This window comes from Kryptolebias marmoratus, linkage group LG1 (genome assembly GCF_001649575.2).
Source record: "Kryptolebias marmoratus isolate JLee-2015 linkage group LG1, ASM164957v2, whole genome shotgun sequence".
Lineage (NCBI taxonomy): Eukaryota > Metazoa > Chordata > Actinopteri > Cyprinodontiformes > Rivulidae > Kryptolebias > Kryptolebias marmoratus.
This window is the reverse complement of record NC_051430.1, coordinates 3,601,051-3,622,279: the sequence shown is the minus strand read 5'-3', so window position 1 is coordinate 3,622,279 and position 21,229 is coordinate 3,601,051. Positions and strand designations below refer to the sequence as shown.

Genomic DNA, 21,229 nt, shown 5'->3' with positions numbered 1-21,229 from the left:
ACATCACATCTCAGCTTTAAAAGCTCAACTCCACACTCTCTATTTCTGAATTGAGAAAGCTCCTCGGATGAGAAGAGAAACGTCTTCAGCTACAGAATAGAAGTCCAGTTGTTTTTGTTTTTTAACTTTTTTGAAGGTTATGAGTTCAGAGATGATATTCTGCAGACCCTGGTTGGAACAAGTCATTGCTGGACCATTATTTACAGTCTATTTTTATTTCATTTCCACTTTAAATTACCTTCATATAATAAGTTACAGCATTCACCACAAATAAAACATGATGATAAAATGAGAAAAAAAAGATTTGCATAATTTGTCTTAAAAATAAAAACATTTCAATGATTTTAGAAAAACTCATCAACATCCTAAAGTCGTGTTAGAGGATTAAAAAACATTCACTGATGGTTCCAGCATCACGTGAGGTCAAATAACATAAAAAAGATCAGTCTGCATCAGCGTCGTCGAAGGCCACGCCGGTCGCCTGCACCTTTCTGTAAGAACACAGAGCAGCTTGTTACGGACACACAGACGAGCTTCCAGCTGGAGGTTTGATTGCATCACTCCATACTTTTTAGCCCCAGGGTTGATGAGTGAAGCTCCAGGAAGCCTCCTCTTGGTGGTCACTGATGAAGCACCGTTCTGCTGCTGCCGAGGCTCGAACTCTGAACGAAGCAACATGTCAGCTGTGGAGACTTTAACAACAGTCCATCACATCTGCAGAAGGTTTGAGCAGCTTCTATTTATGGTAATAATGTAGAAAACAGCAGTTTATAACCAAACTTTTAGGGGGGTTAGGTCTGCTGATGCTTCTGTAAAAATAAGAACCCATTCAGACATCTGAACTGTATTATTTTGACATTCATGATCATTTGAGTCCTGTAATTATCTTGATGAGCTTCATTACCTAACAGAAGTGATATAGTGGATTAGTGGCTTCACAGAGCTCAGTGTGAGAAGAAAAACAGAAGATTTTAGCCCATAAAACTGATCAACAACATTATGAGTAGATCAAAAACTGTTCCTGGGGTTTTAACTTGGGTCAGCTGAACATTTGGTGGAGTTTTCACTCAAATACAAAGAAAAAAGCTCAAACAACAAGTTAGAGAAGAAAGTACAGCAGATGTTTCCTACACTGCTGTATTTTTCCCAAAGCAAGTTAAAGGTTCACAAACTCGTGCTAACTTATGGAAAGAGGCAGAAAATGCATACCTGCCGGGCACCTTTGGGGATTTTTCAGTGGGCTGACAGAAGGTTTTCCACCTGGAAGAACAAAACACACACATTCACACTGATTTCAAAGCGTGCTGCTCAAAGTCAGAGTCGGAAATATTCCTTTCTGTCGAAGGCAGCTCCAGTGCCTGACCTGAAACCAGTTCTCTGCATTTCACCAACCAGGAAAACTGATTCAGAGCAGCTCTGATTACAAATACTCTAAGAAGGAACAAGAAAAAGTCAGGTGATGTTTAAAGAACAGTCTCTATTTAGAGTTTTAAATATTAAAATGTATAATTTGTCAGGATGGCACAGTGGGGCAGTGGTTAGAGCCCACACCTCCCAGCAAGAAGGATTACTTCCTGGCCTGGGGCCTTTCTGGGTGGAGTTTACATGTTCTCCCTGTGCTCACAAGGGTTTCCTCCCACAGACCTAAAACATGAATGTTAGGTTAACTGATAACTCTGAAATGTCCCTACGTGTGAGTGAGAGTGTGAATGGTTGTTTGTCTCGTTTGTCTCTAAGGCTGTATTCACACCAGGAAAGTCCTTTGGTCCGGACCAAAAGCGGACTTTATTTTTGTCGTTTGGTGCGGTTTGCATTCACATTGTGCTTTTTTGTAAGCGGACTATAATTTATAAACAAAGCCACGTGGCTGACGGTCATTGCTCCCATTGGACAGAAAGACGGGGGCAGCGGTTGGAAATAAAGATGGAAGTCCTGCGTGCTGGATTCGTTCTGTTGGTACGATTACAGCACCATTTTGAAATGGTGAGCAGCTCATTCAACGTCGGTTTAATGACGTTTTACTTCGAATTTTGGAACGGCGCCGGGAAATGCGTGCCGCAACTCGAAGAAGCAAATAATGCTATTTGTCCCATGATGCTTAGCAACGGTGGCCTGTGAAGTCCAAAAAGGCGCATGCTTTACGTTGTTAGTTCGGTTCAAGTCCGGTCTGTATTCACACCAGAAGTGGACCGAGACCACCTCAAAAAGCGGGTCTCGGTCCGGTTGTTTGATCCGCACCTGAGTTCACATGACTGTATTCACACCTGCAGAAAAAGTCCGGAACCAACGCTGGAAACGAACTCTGCTTCGATTAAAGCGGACCAAATGTGTCAGCTCTGAATACGACCCATGTGTCCCTGTGATGGACTTGCAATGTGCACAGTTTGAACTGAGAAAGCAAAAACTGGTCCATTATTTTCAAACACAGATTTTTCAGACTGGTGAACCTCTTCTATTTATCCTTATGGCTGCCATATAAAAACTGACAGGTCTTTTTACTCGTTTTCAGGTAAACTTTTCAGAAGTAAAACAGACATTTAAAGACCCTGAACTTGTCAAACAGTAAGGGTAAAGAAGTGACATGTCGTGCCTAGCTGTGTGAGTGTGTCAGCCATGGTGAAGAGCAGCTCCCTCAGCTCCTCTGTGGCCTGTGGGCCCTCCATCCTGTCGAGGGTCACACTTAGTGCAGTCGGCCCAGGACCCACATGAAGATCTGCACTGGCGTCCCGCACCGCAACATTAACGTCCCCACTGAGGCAGGAGGCCCTGAGAAACACACACAGACAGAGAGGCTCAGAGTCCTGACCCTGTTCGCTCTGACAGCTGTCAGAGGAGTGGGCTCTCACCTGAACCTCAGGATGTAATCCTCGGTGGACTTCAGGGCCAGCCTCTGTCTCTGAACACAGAGCCGTCAGTTAGTCAGCGGCGGCCTCTCTCTCTCTCTCTCTCTCTCACACACACACACACACACACACACACAGAGCTTACCAGCTGCTTCAGTGCGTCCTCTGTGAACTCTGATCTCCACACAGCTGCTGCATCTGTCAGACTGCACACAGAATCAGTTCAGTAAATAAATGCACATCACCTGCTGCTTTACATCATTTAATGCTGAGAAATGACACAGCTGTAGACATTTTCACACAATGAAAACAACATTATACACAATCTCATGCGATGTAGCGAGATGTTGAGGACTGACTCTCAGCTACTACCACAGATTTTAGCTCCATATCTGTACATTTCACTGAGTTACAGTCGTTTTTCAGTTAGCTGTGGCAGCCATCTTGGATTGGATTCACTCCAAAAGTTTATTAGCTGTAGATGTACATTAAGTGATTACTTTCTACAAGTTTCATTAAACCCCGTCCAGTGGTTGATGACGTACAAAGAGGCTTGACTTTAGTTTTTAGTCACATTTTAAGCAAAGATCTCATGCAGTGAGTAGCTCTTGTAATACATGTTGTGAATCACCTCTAATTTTAGCTCAATATCTGTAAAACTGAGTTGTAGCCACTTTTTATGTGTAGAAGGTCAGTTGGCTGTGGCGGCAATCTTGAATCGGGTTGTCTCCAAAAGTTGATCAGTTGTAGATGTGGACCCAATGATCATTTTCTGCAAGTTTTATTCAAATTGCCTCAGTGGTTCATGAGATATTTCGGTAAAAGACACGCGGACAAAAACATGATCGTCCGGCTGCGGGCGATAAACACATCCTCTCCCGGTCTGACAGACCTGCTACAACCTCTGACAGACTGCTACAACCTGCTCACCAGACGGTGAATGTTCCGGCCTTCCTGCGGGTGTAGCACACATATTTGACCTGACTGTGGCCGTCCAACACGGCGCAGTAACAAGTGTTGTCCATGTCCGTCTGCTCAAACAACAACAACAACAACCCGGAAGCTGCTGCTGCTTCTTCTTCTGCTGCTGCTGCTGCTGCTGCTGCTGCTGCTGCTGCTGCTGCTGCTGCTTCTTCTTCTGGGGTTTAATGGCGGTTGGCAAGAAACTGGAGGGATGCATTACTGCCACCTACTGGTATGGAGTGTGGCTCGAGATGGTTTCATTCCTGTTATTTATTCCTGTATTTATTTATTTTTACAGGAAACTTAAATTCTGTTAAACAATTTTTTTTTTTTTTCAAAAATCTTATTATAATTTGTATATGTTTGCTCCCCAAGTTCCTTTGCAGTGTGTCTATTATATTTAATTTTTCCTTAATATTTTCAAACGGTCTTATCATAACTCTTCTTTCTTGTTCATATTTCTGACATTCCATTATAACATGTTCTGCTGTTTTATTCTGTCCACAATAATCACATTTCCCTGTGTTATGTTTGCATATTGTAAAAAGTGTGTAATTAAGTCCTGGATGTCCAAATCTAAGTCTTTTAATTACTCTTTCTTATTTTCTGCCTCTTCTTCTAGCTCTCGTTTCCCCTTATCCCCATTTGAATCTTCCTTTGAATCTCTCTCCCATCTCTTCTTGATCATACTTCTGGTTTCAGATTTACTTGTTTTGTTTTAACTGTATAATTGATGTAACTTCTTTGCTTTTTCTTCTTTTGATTTTTATTGGCAGATGGAAAACCAACTTAAGGTGCATTTATCCCCACCTACCGAACTGGGGTGTGGATGTCAAAGATAGCCAGGGGAACTCATCAATACACACCTCAATGGTGTGCATACACACACACACGCATACACATGTACATATGCATATTTTAAGTATGATTAAACAATCTGGTATTTTTTTTAAATCTAATAAATTCACTTCTTATATATTTTGACTTGTCTCCTAATATATTGATTAAGGTTATGATTTATCCTTTTATTACCTTGTTTACTTATGATTGTTCATGCAAATTTAGATTAAATGTGGGGTTTTTATGGCTACTGATCTGAGCTCATACAACTTATTTTTGAATAAAAATTTATTTAGGATTTATTTTGACTGCAGCAAACTTACAGATGAAGCAGTTCTGCTTTTTATCAGAAGTTAAAGAAGAAGTTTTGTTATATATTATATATATTACATATATAGATAGATATTTGTTTTTTAGTCATTTTACATTTTGAATAGGGACACAGAAGAAATTTTTTGTGTTTTCTGTCAAAACTGGTTTATGAAGAAACCTAAACACCCTGCAGTGGTCCAACTCAGGCCCACAGATAAACACTCCTCACAACAATAATAATTTGGTAGAAAAATACCCCCCAAAGGTTAAACTGTAATAAGCAGAATGGAAACATGTTCAAATCAAGTAGACATAAAAAGTAGAGGTATGAATGAACATTGTTGGGACTCTGTCACTGAGTGTGGGCTTGGATCCACTGACAGAACCTGTGGGAGTACTTTCTGGGGCTGACTGTGGAAAAGGCCCTACTATGGAAACGGAGGTTTTTCCACAGGTTTTCTAGTCTTTTCTTCGAACCATACACTGTAAAAATATCTATTATGCCCACAAAGTAGCGGCGGTCTGACCCATCTATCACGTGAACCGAGTTTTTGAAGTTGGGCAGTAGTCTGAGATGATGGTCATGGAATTCCTGCAGTTCTGAATCAGTCCTCGTTCCTCTCGCAGCGCTCTTGTTCTCCTCACCCACAACTTCAGCTGCTGCTTGTAGCTTATCTGAGCCACAGCTGGCAGAATCTGCTGCCACTCCAGTTTGGGTCTCTGAAGCCCTGTAGTTGTCATCCAAATCCAGAGACCTACAGGAAATGGAAAAATAATTTATAGAAATTGGGAGCTTCTTCTTAAAGGCTGATCTGAAAACAAAGCTGAAAAAGAAAAAGGTGAAACTGATGGACACAATCAGAACTATTATAATTGTTGTTGCTTGCTGTTTATTCAGAAAGTAATAACTGGATGGACATCTACAACTGTTACTTTTTGGAGTGAATACAATTCAAGATGGTTACTACAGCTAATTGATATTAGTTAACACAAAGTTGGCTATAACTCAGTCAAATTTACAGACATTGAGCTAAAATGTGATATGCTAGTAGCTGAGAGCTACAGTATTCACAGCACATACTCTAAACATGACTTGTGATATTGCAGGATAATGTGCACGATGTTAGTTCAAGGTTTGACCAAAACAGCTCCAACACTTTAATTTATAGCATAAGATTGTCTAGGACCATCTTAGTTTAAAACTCTGGCATGAATGTGACAGGTAATATGCATTCCTTCAACGAATGTCCCATTAGGCTGGACTCAAAAATGAAGTAGGTTACACAAAAATTGCAAAAGTAAGGCAACGTGTTTAATATAAATAAAGAGTGATAAAGTAATTTGTTACAATTTGTACTAGCATTTAAACATTATAGAGGTAATGGTAGACACGTGTATTTGCTCCATTCATGAAGTAATATAAGGCTAAAAACAGATCAAACGCTCAGACAGGATAATCATGGAGCTGATATGCCTTTGGGATCTGATTTCAGTTGGTCAATTGATTTGTGGTTTTAGGCTAATATTTAGTATGCTTTAAGTCATGCATCACTTTCTTAAACCTACTTTGTGGTTCGTAGAACAAGGTTTGCCAAAGAATGTTTCCCTTCAATCTCATCTTGGTGCAGAGGTTGGTGGGCCAGCAGGAGACTGTAGTCGAGGACATTCAGCTGCCGAAGGAAGGCAGTGTCCGCTTTTACTTGACTGTCAAACCAAGATTTCTCTTGACCTGCAGCAACCACAAAACATTTCCATTTAGCTTGCCTGGCCCACTGCTAAAAATATCTGCTGCTGAAGGAGTTCCTTTAACCAGAACCACAGAAACTAGGGGAAGAAGCTCTTACCCAATGATATGTACTGGTTCTTGAAGTTATTGTCCTTTAGCACTTTTATGATTTGTCCCCCCTTTGTGTCAGGGTTGGTCCACCTGCCCACCTCACAGCCTTTAATGTCGTATCTGTACCATAGAAATGTCTTAAGATAAATCCCAAATCCGTACATTGAGATTTAAGTGGTCATACTGTACATACAGTACCTCACATTGATCCTTTCATCAGGGTAAAACACACTCTGCATCACGATGAAGTATTTCTGGAAAATATAGAAACAGTACTGGGCTGAAAGCACTGTAATGATAAAGTGGATAGAATATTTTTTTGTTACAACACAGTACCTTTAGTTGGTGTGGAATAACAATCCTGTGAACTCCTGGAACGTGAACAAACATTTAGATATCAAACAGAGGACTCTCTGTAAAAATGGCAGATGATCTGATCTTTGCTGTGATCAGCATTATTGTTCTAATGGTGCCAACCAAATTCTATTTTCCCTTATGCTTAATAGTTTACTGTGGGAAAATGAAAACAGTACTGTTTGTTTGTTTTACAATTTGAAAGCCTACAAGGACAGGTTCAACTTTACTTTAGATGAGCTGAGATGCGTGCATCATATTTTTGGATCACAGTAGATTTAAACTATAATCCTTGCCTTGAAGTTTTGCTCTACTTTGTTTAATAAAAATGAAGCCAAATAATTTTCCTGCAGGACAGTAACTGTTATCTTAAGCTATTAGATGTCTCTACAAAATGTTGTGTAGAGTTAGCTAGTATAACATTAGAACATAGTGTGTAGTGTCTTTCAAATGAAAAACACAAGCTGCTAAGTACATTTGTCGCCGTCTTTAGGAGCCTAAAAGGTGAAGATGTTGACCTTAGTCTTACCTAAAAACCTCACCAGCAGGGAGTGAGGGTATTTCTCCAGGTGGTTCATGTACGCCTGCAGGTTGGACAGGAGAAACCTGACCTCACGTTTACTCTGAGTCTTCAGGAAAAACCTCTTGTCATTTCTAAAACCAAGAATATTCTTTTACAAACCCAAATACCAGAGTCACATTATCCCACAGACAACCACAAGTTCATGTACTACTCTCAGTTTTGTAAGAAGTAATGTAAATTTCCTGGGGAATTTAATGGCGAATCGTACTCACGTGAGAAAGAAATCTGCCTTGCTTTTGGAATTGCTGACAAACTGAAGGTAGTTCTTGTCTGAGCAGAGAGAGCTCATAAATTCCTCCTCAGTGATGTCCAGTGAGTGCCTCAGTTTAGCAAACACTGGGGCTGCAAATGTGTGCATTTCAAATCCCTGAAGGGAAATGGTTAAAAAGAAACACAGTAAAACTTTAAACTTCATTTGCAAAATAGGCCTAAAAATATTGAAAGATAAAGACTGCATGGTAGATATTGTTCGGGTCTGAAAACAATGCTAATGTTTAGGTGTTTGGAGTGAAAAGGACCACCTACCTCATGGGGTTTTATGTCTTTTGCCTTAAAATGTACATCTGTGAGTGTAATCTGTGTACAAATGAACAGGCGTTTATTTAGAAGATAATACCTGCTTTATGTTGATAATGCAACCAAATAAAACAAGTCTTCACCTGGTCTGCCGTGTCAGCCGTGGCCTGACCTGCAATGGAAGCTCTCAGGCCTTCCTTTATGTTGGATGTCAGATGGTAAAACTCATGTTCAGGGTCGATTTCAAAAACTCCTAGCATCCTCCATCTCTGTCTCAATTTCCACCACTGACTCCCTTCGCCTTCGGCACCTCTGGAAGTGCCATCAGGGGTTTCCCTCGCCATCTGTGACACCGTACAAATACGAGCTTAAAAAAAATAAAATCATTCATCAATTTTCTCCACCCTGCTCGGGGTCGTGGGGAGCTGGTGCCTATCTCTACTGAAACAGACACACACTAGGTTAGACTAGGTTGACCACTGAGGGAGCAAGGGGAATTCTGTAGTTGCCATCTTGCTAGATGCATTTTTTACAACAATTTTTTTTTTCAACCAACAACTGATCTCTCCTTCTCCCACGTAAAAAGGCTTCTCCAGTCTGACCGTAGCTCCAGCAGAGACTTTGGTAGGTTTGACTCCTCTCTTTTTGTTTGTGTACCATGTGCTTTTGGCTTAATGTAGAACCACCTCATGCAGGAACGGAGGTGAACTTGATACTAAAGCGCTCATCCCAACCTTGTCGCCAAGTTTGTTGAGGCGGTTGTAAATGAAAATAAGCAGACACCTGGTAAAATCCATGTGTGCTATACATATAACTGTTCCCTCTGCTTAGTCTGCTCTCATCTCATTCTCCCTACGTTGTCACAACATATAACCCTGCATTCACTGTGTAATCTTTTCAGAACACACTTTGAGTACACTATTGTGTGCAGGGTGGGTGGGGTCACAGCTGGCAGTGTAGATGTCACTAATGGGAGGTAAACTGTACCTAATGGTTTTTTGTGCGGACTTCACCATCCTCTGCAATGCTTCCCTCTCTTCCACAGTGCAGCTTCCAAACCACAGAGTAAAACAGGAAGTACGTTCCACCATACACCTGCAGAAAGACCCGAGGACCCCAGAACCTAGACCTGCCTTCTTCAGCTTCCTCAGGGAATAATGGTGCTGGTGAGCTTACATATCGTTAACACTGTGTGTGTGCTGTATGCTGCGTCAGTCCAAAAATGGATAGAAATAGCTTTATTTTACTTAAATAAACATATATGTGAATATAAGGGACAAGAGCATTGTATGAGCCTCCCACTAAGCCTTGTCAAGCTTTAGTGATGACAAAACATCCACCCAGTGGGCTAATGTTTTCCTGCCATGTCTTGCTGACCCTTCTTACAAAGCTCAGACATATCCTGTGTCCAGAAAAGTCAGTACTTCTATAAACTGTTGTTATGATGGCAAGTCACAGAGAAATTCTATGTTTATTTAGGTTTTTTTTCATCTTTTAACTCCTTACCTGTAAGGTAGGTACCATCTCTACCAGATATTTAAATAGGATCTTACCTGAAGACAGCCATCTTTTTAAATCAACTTATTTTGTATTTGACTTTTTTACAGTAACACTTCTGTTTAGCCTTCAAAAACAATATTTCAGAACTATTTGCTTCACTCTTGTGTTACAAGACATGTAACACAAAGAAACCTGTGAGTAGTTACAGGCAGACTCCTGACAGAAGTAGACACAGTCAGAACACTTCCTTCCTGGACGTGGGTGAGGGAACAGGATTTAGGAGAAATAAAGTAAGACAGATTGTTGGATGTGTTTGCTGAGGAACACAAACAGGCTATTACCATAGTGTCACTAAACTCTAGCTGAAATTTGGTATATTTCCATGAATAGATGAAAAAACAAGTAAAACATACGGTACATTATACATGGAAGGAAGTGCAAGAACAGACTCCTAAAGATAAAATACATGATTAAACTTGTTTTTAGCTCAGGCTGTAAAGTTAAACCACGACACGTTCAGTATATTCATGTAGCTCTTACCTGGAGTTCTCAGTTTGAATGAAGTTTAAAACACAGCTAATGAACAAACTGTATGTCTACTCACTATGTGTTGGGAGATGAGCCTATTGGAAGAAAAAAGGTTTCCACCCATTCCACCCAAATACCAGATTCCAGGCCAGTCAAACTAGCTCTGAAGGGAGTGCCACACAGAACAAGAAAGGAGCGTGCCAGGGGTGGTTTTCTGCACTTACAACAAGGAAGGAACAAAGACAAGATCAAATGTTGCATGCTTGGACTTTGTAGTCAAGATGTATAAATAAAATAAAACAAAATCAAAACATAGCTTGCATATAATGTAGTTATTGTACAAATAAATGTTAGAAATAAAAAAGCAACCATGGCATAAATATACATTATTTTAAAAATCTGCTCCCTTCTCATGGTATAAATAACAGAGACATTGTTTTTGTATGTCAGTGATTCCTGCACCAAGGACTAAAGGACTACCAGATGGCTGTGAGAGGAGATTATTGACTGATTATTAGTATTTCCAGTAACCCCGGAGAGTTTGCTGTGGCAGCAGATCTTCTGTAGCAGATCTTGGAGTTACGGGGTGGGGCCTCCATGGATGTGACGCATTTCTTCCACACGGTTGCTCAACTGAATTGAGATCTGGAGAACATGGAGGCTAAATCAGCACCACAAACTTACTGTTGCAGTCCTCAGAAGAAAAAAAAACAACTTTATGGAACTTTATTTTCTGAGCAACAAGTTGCATTATTCTGCTGAAAGAAGTCACCTCCACAGTTTGGGTCCTGGAACCCCAGAGCTGGACTTTTTTTAAGGATTGGCTGTCCCAGAGGAGTGCTGAAGCAGCTGCCCACAGGATGGACAGAGAGACTGCAGTTTGTGTGAGTGAAGGAAGCAAAACCTCAGGTGTGGGAGGAATTTTGGTTGGCCTCAAGGAAGGTTTGGTAAACTGTTCAAAAACTCAAAAAAAAAAAAAACCCAAACAGGTCCTGTGCCAGGCTGTGCTTGGTTTAGCTGAGGAATTGCTGACCTGGACTAAAGAAATTACTGGATTGTGGAAGAAACACTTTGGGGATCTGGTTGCCATGTCCCCCTTTGAGGAGGCAGAGTCTGGGGACTCAGGGGACAGAGAGCAGTTATAAAGCTCCTGCCAGGAGTGGATGAGATTTGTCCTGAGATGCTGAAGGCTGTGGACGTTGTGGGATTGTCATGGTTGACATGTCTCTGTCCTGTTGCATGAAGAATCAGAACAAAGCCTGCTCGGTGGACTGGGGTGGTGGTCCCTATTTGTAAAAAGGGGAACTGGGGAGTGTGTTCCAACTGTTAAGCAATTACACTTCTCAGCCTCCCCTAAAAAGTGTATTCTTGTGGGAGAAAACTGGGTCATGAAACAATGAACCAGTGGACCTGATCTTCGTACTTGCAGGGTTGCTAAGGGGGTCATGGGAGTGGACTGTCCAGTCCACGTGAGTTTCGTGGGTCTGGAGAAGGGTTTTGATGGTCTTCTCTGAGATATTCTGTGGGAGTTGTTGGAGAAGTATGGGGTGTTGGAGTTGCTCTTAGGGCTATTTAATCCTTGCATGCCCAAAACGAGAGCTGTGTTTGAATTCTCGGCACAAAGTTGAGTACACTACTAGTACAGGTGAAACACCTATAAAGCTTCTCCTTTTCTCTGGGATCCTCAGGCTCTGACCTCTGCTCCGGGCAGATGATGTGGTTCTGTCGGCACCTTTAAGCCATGATCTTCAGCGTGCTCTGAGTGTGAAGCTGCTGGGCTGAGAGTCCACTCCTCTGAGACCAAGGAAAAGATGGAAGGCTCCCTCCAAACTGGGGTTGTCTTTACCTCAAGTGGAGGACTTATCTGGCAGTCTTGTTCATGGGTTCACAACATCATAACAATCAAAAATATGTTAACATGCTAAAATATTTGCTTTAATTGTGGCTGACTGTTCTTTATCCAACCATAAGCTTCACAGTTTGGTCCCCGGTCCGTCCAAGTGTCCTGTAAGAGTGTTTCTGTTACAGGTCAGTGAGAAACATTACAGACTTTTACAGAACCTAAAAATTATGAGAGGGCTAAAAAATACAAACAATTTCTGCAATAAAATGGGCCAGTTGTTGCAGGTTGGACATATATAAGGGAAAATGTTTGCTGAACATGAGCCAGGAAAATGATCCACAACAAAAATACGTGATTAAAGTTCTGAATGTTTACTCTGAACAATTTGTTTCACACACAGAACTTTTGTGTTGGATAAGTTAAGAGGAAGGTGAAAAATGTGCTGATGAAGATGACAATAGGTCTGGTCGATTTGAACAATGTGAGTTGGGATTTTGTTATGTTCCTGAAGCTTTATCACATGGGAGCTGCACAAACCTTTTATTGCCACCAGATGTCAGTAAACAACAAAGTTTGCAGATCATTTGGGAACGCTCTATTTGACTGAATGTTTGTTGGTCATATTTATTTTTCCTTGCACATTCATATAATCATGTGCTCATTTTTACGTTATTAATTAAAGGCCTTGATGGAATGTATATTGCCCGCCATTTTTCACGCCAGAGTCTTAGACTACAATCATCTTATGATGAGAAATGACAGTTTTAGCTGTCAGTCAAGTAATAATCAGAAAAGTTAATCAGACACAGATTGTACTGAACATTCAATGATGAATTTCTGAAAGTTTCATTGAAATCTGTTCAGTGGTTCAAGAGATATTTTGCGAACAGACAGACAAATGAAAGTCTGAGTTTATCATCATAGTAACAGACTCCATGAAGTGACTCTGCTTGCTGGCAGATTTTCTGAAAGAAAACCTGAGTTTTTGACCAGCCCCTTCTTTCCTGAATAAAGCTGACTGATTTCAAAGCAGAATTCCTTCATAAAACTTCCCGTCAGAGAAGGATTTTTATTCATTTGGTCTTCTTTATTCCCTACAGGTACAAATGTAACAGCATTTATAACATTGTCCCAATAATTAACATCTTTCACCTGTTAAAATCCACCAACCATAGCTGGTAAGTTCACTTTCCTGGTTTTACAGTCCAAATATACATTTTCCTTCTCTGTTTCCTCACAGTCTGAAGGAGATGCTGCCTGTATCACTACATTACAGACTTTCTGCACTGATATGCCACAGTTTGAGTTCTATACTGGTAATAATAACTAAATAATCTTGAGAGATAAAATGGTATTTATTGGTGTTTAGTAGATATTATATAAAACAGCATGCAGATCTAAAACAACATCTGGCTAGAGTCACATTAGTGTGAAATACTTTACACTTTACAAACTCATAAATCAAAGTATCATTTAAATAATAAATTGTGTAAAGCCTGTTGTCACCTCCCATCATGCTGTAGTTGACTCAGATTATTATTTATAATAGTATAACTCTAAAATTATAATTTACAGAAATTTTACCCTTGTTACAGAAGTTCAGATGAGTTTTTAATGTGACCTAAACTTTGTATGTTTAAGCAATTTTTCTAATCAAAATGATTACCTATAAAATCAGTTTTTTGCTTTCAGTATGTATTTTTTAGACACATTTTCCTACGGTAAAAACACATTTTTTACCAAAACAAAATTAATAAGCTTTTTAGAGGAAAGTGGCCAATTTAATTTTTATAATTATAGTACAATTCATTTGAATGTATAACAAAATAATTATTGACAAAATAATCCACATGAATTGAAGCTCCTGGGCATGTAGTTTTAAATACGTTCTGATGATCTGATTACTTTCTGACTGATAACTTTTTGAGTCAACCTGATTCAAGATGGCCGTCAACTAGCCTTAAAAATGCAGAAAAGGCTACAATTCAGCTAATTTTCCAGATATGAGCTGAGTTTGATGTGGTGGTAGCTGAGGGTTATTCACAACACATACTCTGTAACATCTCACCATTTGACCAAAACAGCTACAGCTTTGTCATTTGTCAACAGAAGATGATCTTAATGTAAGTTTTTGGCATGAAAGGTGGCGGGTGATAAGCATTCCTTCAAGGAAAGCTGGGCCTTTTGTTCATTCATTCATTCAGTCAGTCAGTCATTCAGTGTATCTAGTCACATGAGAACCCAAATGCAGGATATTTCCAGGAAAGACGTTGCAGAAAATTTAATAACTTCACTGATGAAAAACAAAACCAGAAGCTCCAGAAATGAAACCAAAGTAAGCTGAATTAAATGAGAAAAACAAAGCTAAGCGGGTATGCAGAAAACAACAAGCACCTGATGAAAACTGGGTCTGTAAAGGATTTGTGAAGTGTTATTAATAGTCTGTCTGCAGGTGAGTTAACAAAGAACAGAACAAGTGGTGCAGCACTCAATAACAAGACCAAAGAAGCTCAGGATGACGAGGAAATGTGACAAACATCCGACAAATTTAAAGTCCAAAACAAATCCAACAACCAGAAGCAGAAACATGAACTGAAAACACGAGAATTAAAACCCTCACTTCATCCTGTCCAGAGTCTCAGAAGGAGACGGGGGGGGGGGGGGGGCTATCCTGGATGTAAACTCCTGATTGCTCACCACTTCATTTTAGGATCAATGTTACTGACTATTGTTTACATTATTGTTTTTCTTTTTTATCTGTACTTTTTTGCAATCAAACTGGACATCTCCTCAGTTCCTTCAGAAACACTGTTCACTTTGTTTTTGTCATCTTATGCTACTTCTACCACTTAGCTTTTAGCAACCATTTTGCTCCTTTTTAGCACTTTGCTACTGCTGTGCTCCATTTACCTTTTGTGCAAACTAAAATGAATCATTCAACCATCTAACCCATCCAACAGTAGGTCAAACTTGTTTTTCCGGGTGCTGTTGCATAAGCAATAAAGCATCTTTAAATATTATCAATCTGTTAAAAATGTTAGTCTTGTAACTCAACATGCAGCTCGGTGGGGAATAGAGTCTTATGACTATTAGTTGTACAACAAAGACAAAATCTGCAGAGAACTGCAGGAAAAAGAACCCTGTAGGTCAAGGATTTGTGTGAAACCCATCCTTTTACCTCGAACATACTTTACACTCAAAACATCATTTGAAGTTTAAACGGCTCACAGGAAGTTGGACTTTACATGTCTGAACTGGAGTTTTGGTGTCTTACTGTTTTTACACAATCACAATTTATGTTTTATGACTTCTGAATATTTTTCCACAAAAGGTTTACCAGACAGTTAATGAGCTCAAACTAACAGTTGAACTGTCAAAAAAATTGACATTTTTTACAAACAAATTTTTATTCCCACAACGTTTATAATACATATAAAAGTTATACATCAAAACCGTAATTGTTGTCTTCTTTTCCCCAGTGTGGGACTCAAATAACCCCAGAATGCAGAGGGAGCACAGCCAAGCTTTAACAGACTTCAGTTATATTTCAGCTGAAAATATTTTCTTGAAAACTGGAACTGAAGTGTGTTTCTATCTTGTCATATTTCCTGCTGCTCAGGGTTCAAGAATCTTTAAGATCTGCCTCGTAGTTTTTGAACAGCAATTGTTTGTTTGACGCTTACTTTTTAGTCTGTTTCTGTCTGCCTCTCGTTGACTTGGCAGTCAGGGAGTGACAGACACAGGTGTGTGGTCACCATGGTGACCGTAATGGGCCACTGGCAGCAGCTGTAAGAATTATTTTGATCTTGGTTCTTTTTACTCTATTTAAAAAGAAAAAGTAGTACAGACAAAACAAAAAATCCTGTTTATGCATCAAAACTTAAATGATTTGTCTGAATTGTTAGAACTACAGTTTTGTTTGAACTGAAGATTTGGTTAAACTCTGCACATTTCCTTGACCCTGGGGTTATATATTAAATATAGAACCCTGGTTTTCCCCTGATTGGGTAAACTGTGGCCGGTGATTTCCCTCAGCCAGTTTAAGTTTCACATCCTGTTTCTCCACAAGCCTCTGCTGAAATTAAAACAAGTTAACAAGTTAAACATCAGGCTTCCTTTACTACGGTCTTTAAAGTCTTAATGACAAATCATTTTGTTTTCACTATTGTTTTTATTACCACCTGTCAACAAAACGTGAAACTGGATGTTTATGTTTTTGACCGTGTCTCTGTGTGTGTGTCTGTCTGTTAGCAAAATATCTCATGAACCCCTGGATGTATTTTGATGAAACTGATACTGGATGTACATCTACAACTGATTAACCTGATTCAACATGGCTGCCACAGCCAACTGACCTTAAAAACACATAAATGGCTCAGTCAGTTTCACAGATATTGACCTAAAACCTGGCGTAGTAGCAGAGACTGATCCCAAACACATATGATGAGCACCAACAGATCGTGCAAGATCTTTTACCATTAGCTATATGGAGTCAACTGCAAAATATCTCATGACTCACTGGATGGAGTTTTAAGAAATGTTAATTAATGAATGTACATCTACAACTAATTATCTTTTGAAACAAACCCATTTCAAGATGGCCACCCTACCTAATAAACATTTGCCAACACAAAAGTTGTTGACAGATATTGTGCTAAATTTTGGTGTGGTGTGTCTGAGTCATGCCCAACTCTGAGCATGACATCAGACAATATCACACAATATTGTGCATAGCATTATTTTCAAGGTTTGACCAAAAATGGTTTAGATTTGAGCTTTTTAACAGAAGTGACATTAGTCTGAAACTCTGGCATGAAAGGCAGCAGGTGATATGCATTCTGTCAAGAAATGCTGGTTTAGTGAGTCTCATGTTTGTGCTTGTTCACATTCACCACCTCTCCAGAAATAAAGTCATGTCTGAATGTTTTTTAGCTTTAACAACTCAGTTTCAGCAAATTTCAGCAAAGTCATCCAGCACTCAACATTCACAATGCATTTTCGCTTTTTTTTTTTCTCTTTTTAAATGTTTATTATTTCCAGATTTTAAAATTAAACAAAGCTGGCTGCATAGAGGCCAGAAAAAAAAAACTATCTTTGCTGCAGCACAAATAGCAGTGAGACAGAAAGCACCTGGCTTTGTGGTTGTGAATAAATGTAATATAAAATGTTGAGCATACATTTTTTGTCATTTTGAGACAATTTTTCAGCACAGCTGACGTGGCAGAATATGTGTACCATAAGATGAGAGAAAGCCACAATGCCTACAGGAAACACCTGGCACACAAAGGTGAGGCCTTTGTCAGAGCTGGAGGGTCATCAGTGGATTGGATGGTGTCAGAATGTGGTTAAACTTCCTTAACAATCTGGTGGGGGGTTTTTTCTTTTAAAATATAAATGTTTTACAAACTTTGATTTTAGATTTGACCTTGCAGGACCAAGTTGTGTGTGAATTTAAAATAAAAAAACCATTAAAAATAATGTTTAAAATTATTACAAAGGCAGCATTACGTCAGCAAAACATCTCAGAAACATTAGGGCAGGGTTATATTCACCACTGTGAAGCTTCCCCGCTTCCTTTAACATCAGTCTGTAAACATGTAGGAACTGAGGAGACCAGCTGCTGGAGTTTCTGGAGAGGAAATGTCCCATTTTTGTCTGGTGTAGCTTCTAGCTGTTTAATAATCCTTTTTGCTGGATGGGAGCAAGTTGTTTAAAAGGGCAACCCTGGTCCTCAGGGCCACCATCCTGCATGTTTTCCTTGTTTCTCTGCTCCAACACACCTGATTTGAATCAATGGCTGATTAACAGGCTTCTGCAGAACATGAAGAGGTGATTTAACCTCTGAATCAGGTGTGTTGGAGCAGAGAAACAAGGAAAACATGCAGGATGGTGGCCCTGAGGACCAGGGTTGCCCACCCCTCCTGTATATCCTGTTCTGCACTGATGATGCTTGTCCAGATGTGTAAACTGCTGATGACAAAAGCCCTAACGCACCTCCATACATCAGAGAGGCAGGCTTCTGGACTCTGCACTGATAACAAACTGGATGGTCTCTCCTCTTTAGTATAGAGGATGCTGCGTCCGTGGTTTCCAATAAGAATTTCAAATTTTGATTCATCTGACCACAGAACAGTTTTTTACTTTGCCTGAGTTCATTTGAAATGAGCTTTGGTCAAGAGAAGATGGCAGCATTTGTGGATGGTGTTCATATATGGCTTCTTCTTTGGATGACAGAGCTTTAATCAGCATTTGTGGATGGCACAGCAAGCAGATAATGATTTGTGGAAGTGTTTCTGAGTTTGTGCAGTGATGTCCAGAACAGAATCAGACCTGAGTGCCTGAAGATCACATGCATTCAGTCCTGGCACGATGTAAATTGCTGCATTTCACATGCATGAAACTGAATTTTGTGTGACTCAACAGGTAACTGATTATGCAAAAAGATGCAAGTTTGAGGTTTATAAAGTGTGAATGCTCTCCTTTATATCGAAAATAATGAGCTGGAGCTTTTAGTCATAGCCATTGCCTTGGTAGAGAGTTAAAAAATAAGACAAAGGAGCCATTCTGTGAACTATAAAAGATCCTTCAAAATAAAATCTCTGGATCAGAGATGTGTTTCTTGGAAACAGGCTCAAAGAAAGAAAAGGGGAAGAGACAGAGAAAGCGAAAAAGAAAGTGGAAAGTGAAACCACTGAATCACGTTGGATCATAGACCTTGTTTTGTTGCTGCAGCTATAAAATGGGAGCAGTGGCTGCTGCTTCACAACATCAGGAGCTCAGACTGACTGAGGAGAGACACAGAGACCCTCTGCATACACAAGATGAAGTCAGCCGTCTTTGCCTTCCTCGCCTGTACGCTCGTCCTCTCTGCACAAGGTACGGAGAAAACATCCAGTCTTAACAGGAATCCCTGTTGGAGTTTGCTGCAACTGTTAGAGGATTATTAAAGTGTGTGATTTAATGAGAAGTTGACAGGACATGCTAGGACCAGCAGCTAATAAGGTTGTGTCTCTTCTGTCCACAGGGCAACTAGCCAGCAGATCCAGTAAATGCAAATGTTCTAATGGGTTCCTGACCCGGATCAACCCGAGCATGTTCAAGGGAGAGCCAGTCGTTTACCAACCGAGTGTCTTCTGTTCCCGTACTGAGATCATGTAAGAGATTTCTGTTTGTTTTTGCCTGTGTCTCTGTGTGTGGGGGTGTCTGTAGCGTTAGCAAAATATCTCGTGAGCCACTGGACAGTTTATTTAAACTCTCAGAAAGTAGTGACTGGGTGTTCAGCCCAATCCAAGATGGCTGTTTTTAGAAAACACTAAAATGTCTATAACTCAGTCAGTTTTACAGACATGAAGCTAAAATTAGGTGTGGTAGTAACTGAGACTACTCCTCAGCACATAGGCTACTCAGAGGGTAACACATCTCACAAGATCCAAGTATCGCACAAGATTGCACGTAATAGTTTCAAGGTTTAACAAAAAAACTATGACTTCAGCATTCTGTAAAACTCCTCCTAACCCCTGCTTTTCATCTTTCCAGTCTTAAAACAAAAGACAATAAGGAAAAATGTCTTGATCCAGAGTCACGCCTGGGAAAACGGATTCTGGAAGTGAGACAAAAGTAAGATCAGCTGTTTACAGTGCACCTCCTCCAGCCTAAAACAGCTGCTGAGATGGGTTCAGACGTCTGCGGCTTCTTTCTAACAATTTGTTGTGTTGATTTTAGGCACAGAAAGGCTGGAGCTGTGCGCATGACAACTGCTTCTGCTCAGACTTCCACTTCAGACTCAACGAGACGACACACAACATTCAAGATGTAAAGTTTTATAATACAGAACGGAACTAAAACACTGCTGTAAGAGCCTGAAAACTGGTTCACTATAACTGTAAACACAAGTGGGTACGAGTCATTATGATGGTGGTTTTCTTTTTATTTTCATATAAAATGTATAAATTATGTTCTCTTGAGTTTGTTGTTTTTTATACTGTTTCTAAACATTAAAAAATTATATATTGGAACTACTGCTTTCTGTGCTTCCCTTTGCATTTTAAATGTTAACGTGGGGCAAACTGAACCTGTTCATCATCAATCATTGGTGAGGATTTCTTAGTCAGCTAACTGTGTCACTGGAAGGCTCGGGGCATAAGTAATGAGTCACGATTGACAGACAAATATATTTCTGTGCAGACATGTGAGAAACATGGACAAGTGGAGAACAAAAGAGGCCTAAAAACTGTATAGATGTTCAAGAGTTTATTGTCATTGTCTAAAAAAGGCAACAACGTCATGTTTGTAGTGCAACACTCAATAGTAGTAGCAGATTCCAAGTGAAGTAAAAATGACAGCAGTGCTTGCACACACGCATCTTCAAAAATGTGATTAAGTAAACAGTTCCCAACCCCACTATAATAAATCCCCATCAATTAAATAACCCTCATGTAAACAATAGGCAGTGGTATTTCTCAACATCCCTGTAAATTCAAAAGTCTTATAGCCTGGGGGTATAGGCTATAAGATACTGAAAGTTGTGTCCTTAAGAAATCATTTTAAAAAATGCTGTAAAGACCTGGCACAGGACATGAGAGTATACAAGGTTTTCAGCTCATTAATCTTTAGGAATAACCTTACTGAGTTTTTTTTTTTTTTTTATGAAGCACAATTAAAGTCTCACTCTCTGAGAACCGGAGGGTGTGTTCAAACTATCAAAGGATCACATTTCTCAGCCTTCCCAGAAAGTTTACACCAGGGTGCTGAAAGGCACTGGATTCAGTGTGGAGCAGTGGACCAGAGAGTTCCCATTGAGGAATTTTTAAGGGGGTGGAGGATTGTGACTGTGTTCCCTGAGGTTTTCTGTGTGTGTGGGATGTCAGAGTCACTTTGAAGAGTTATTCAGGTCCACAGCAAGAGCTGTGTCCTCATTCTTGGCATAAAATTAAACTCCTTCCAGGAGCAGGTTGGACTCCACCAGGGCTGTCCCTTGTCTCCAGTCCTGTTTGGGATGTTCAAGAGCTCAAGTCTCAGGGAGGGGAGGGTGTCTGGTTCTGGAACCTGTTAGAGAAATAACTGCTTATATTGTTTTCAGTGCTTCAAAGTATTTATGACACTTTGACTAA

At 40.0% G+C, this 21,229-nt stretch overlaps 3 protein-coding genes across 9 annotated transcripts; 1 reads left to right on the top strand and 2 right to left on the bottom strand.

The window, feature by feature from the left end:
- Window positions 1-199: 199 nt before the first annotated feature.
- paxx (PAXX non-homologous end joining factor) lies at window positions 200-3,966 on the bottom strand. 2 transcript variants are annotated; one of them, XM_025009690.2, is made up of 7 exons: window positions 3,774-3,966; window positions 2,989-3,049; window positions 2,847-2,896; window positions 2,591-2,766; window positions 1,210-1,260; window positions 569-683; window positions 200-491 (listed from the first exon to the last, which is right to left on the bottom strand). In XM_025009690.2, exons 1-7 carry the CDS (start codon window positions 3,866-3,868, stop codon window positions 443-445), a joined length of 597 nt encoding a protein of 198 aa, XP_024865458.1. In that variant the 5' UTR covers window positions 3,869-3,966; the 3' UTR covers window positions 200-442. The 2 variants fall into 2 exon arrangements, with proteins under 2 accessions (XP_024865458.1, XP_017288180.1); XM_017432691.3 differs by having other exon boundaries at window positions 569-662; window positions 3,774-3,962.
- Window positions 3,967-4,086: 120 nt separating this feature from the next.
- LOC108245628 (phosphatidylinositol 4-phosphate 5-kinase-like protein 1) lies at window positions 4,087-17,692 on the bottom strand. Of its 3 annotated transcripts, none has more exons than XM_025009692.2 (10): window positions 17,672-17,692; window positions 8,392-8,592; window positions 8,258-8,308; window positions 7,945-8,099; window positions 7,679-7,803; window positions 7,132-7,166; window positions 6,994-7,049; window positions 6,803-6,915; window positions 6,525-6,687; window positions 4,087-5,713 (listed from the first exon to the last, which is right to left on the bottom strand). In XM_025009692.2, the coding sequence occupies exons 2-10, from the start codon at window positions 8,590-8,592 to the stop codon at window positions 5,311-5,313; spliced, it is 1,302 nt and encodes a 433-aa protein (XP_024865460.1). In that variant the 5' UTR covers window positions 17,672-17,692; the 3' UTR covers window positions 4,087-5,310. The 3 variants fall into 3 exon arrangements, with proteins under 3 accessions (XP_024865460.1, XP_017288181.1, XP_037831350.1); XM_017432692.3 differs by lacking the exon at window positions 17,672-17,692 and adding an exon at window positions 10,289-10,417; XM_037975422.1 differs by lacking the exon at window positions 17,672-17,692 and adding an exon at window positions 10,353-10,415.
- Window positions 10,925-20,134, top strand: LOC108245629 (interleukin-8-like). 4 transcript variants are annotated; one of them, XM_037975440.1, is made up of 6 exons: window positions 10,925-11,160; window positions 11,965-12,304; window positions 18,852-18,995; window positions 19,144-19,273; window positions 19,656-19,736; window positions 19,842-20,134. In XM_037975440.1, the coding sequence occupies exons 3-6, from the start codon at window positions 18,941-18,943 to the stop codon at window positions 19,933-19,935; spliced, it is 360 nt and encodes a 119-aa protein (XP_037831368.1). In that variant the 5' UTR covers window positions 10,925-11,160; window positions 11,965-12,304; window positions 18,852-18,940; the 3' UTR covers window positions 19,936-20,134. The 4 variants fall into 4 exon arrangements, with proteins under 4 accessions (XP_037831368.1, XP_017288183.1, XP_037831371.1 ...); XM_017432694.3 differs by lacking the exon at window positions 11,965-12,304; XM_037975443.1 differs by lacking the exon at window positions 10,925-11,160 and having other exon boundaries at window positions 11,752-12,304.
- The last annotated feature ends 1,095 nt before the right edge of the window (window positions 20,135-21,229 follow it).

Bases quoted from the DNA above. Each gene is read 5' to 3' on its own strand.
- paxx (XM_025009690.2), bottom strand. From the start codon at position 3,868: ATGGACAACACTTGTTACTGCGCCGTGTTGGACGGCCACAGTCAGGTC. The intron at 1,261-2,590 runs GCACGACATGTC...TTGTTCTTCCAG, and splicing joins TGACACACTCACACAGCTAG to GTGGAAAACCTTCTGTCAGC. The intron at 684-1,209 runs GTATGCATTTTC...AAGTCTCCACAG, and splicing joins TCCCCAAAGGTGCCCGGCAG to CTGACATGTTGCTTCGTTCA.
- LOC108245628 (XM_037975422.1), bottom strand. From the start codon at position 10,400: ATGGGTGGAAACCTTTTTTCTTCCAATAGGCTCATCTCCCAACACATA. The intron at 8,593-10,352 runs GTGAGTAGACAT...ACGGTGTCACAG, and splicing joins GGCTCATCTCCCAACACATA to ATGGCGAGGGAAACCCCTGA. The intron at 6,688-6,802 runs GTAAGAGCTTCT...TGGTTGCTGCAG, and splicing joins GAACCAGTACATATCATTGG to GTCAAGAGAAATCTTGGTTT.
- LOC108245629 (XM_017432694.3), top strand. From the start codon at position 18,941: ATGAAGTCAGCCGTCTTTGCCTTCCTCGCCTGTACGCTCGTCCTCTCT. The intron at 18,996-19,143 runs GTACGGAGAAAA...TTCTGTCCACAG, and splicing joins GCTCGTCCTCTCTGCACAAG to GGCAACTAGCCAGCAGATCC. The intron at 19,737-19,841 runs GTAAGATCAGCT...TGTTGATTTTAG, and splicing joins ATTCTGGAAGTGAGACAAAA to GCACAGAAAGGCTGGAGCTG.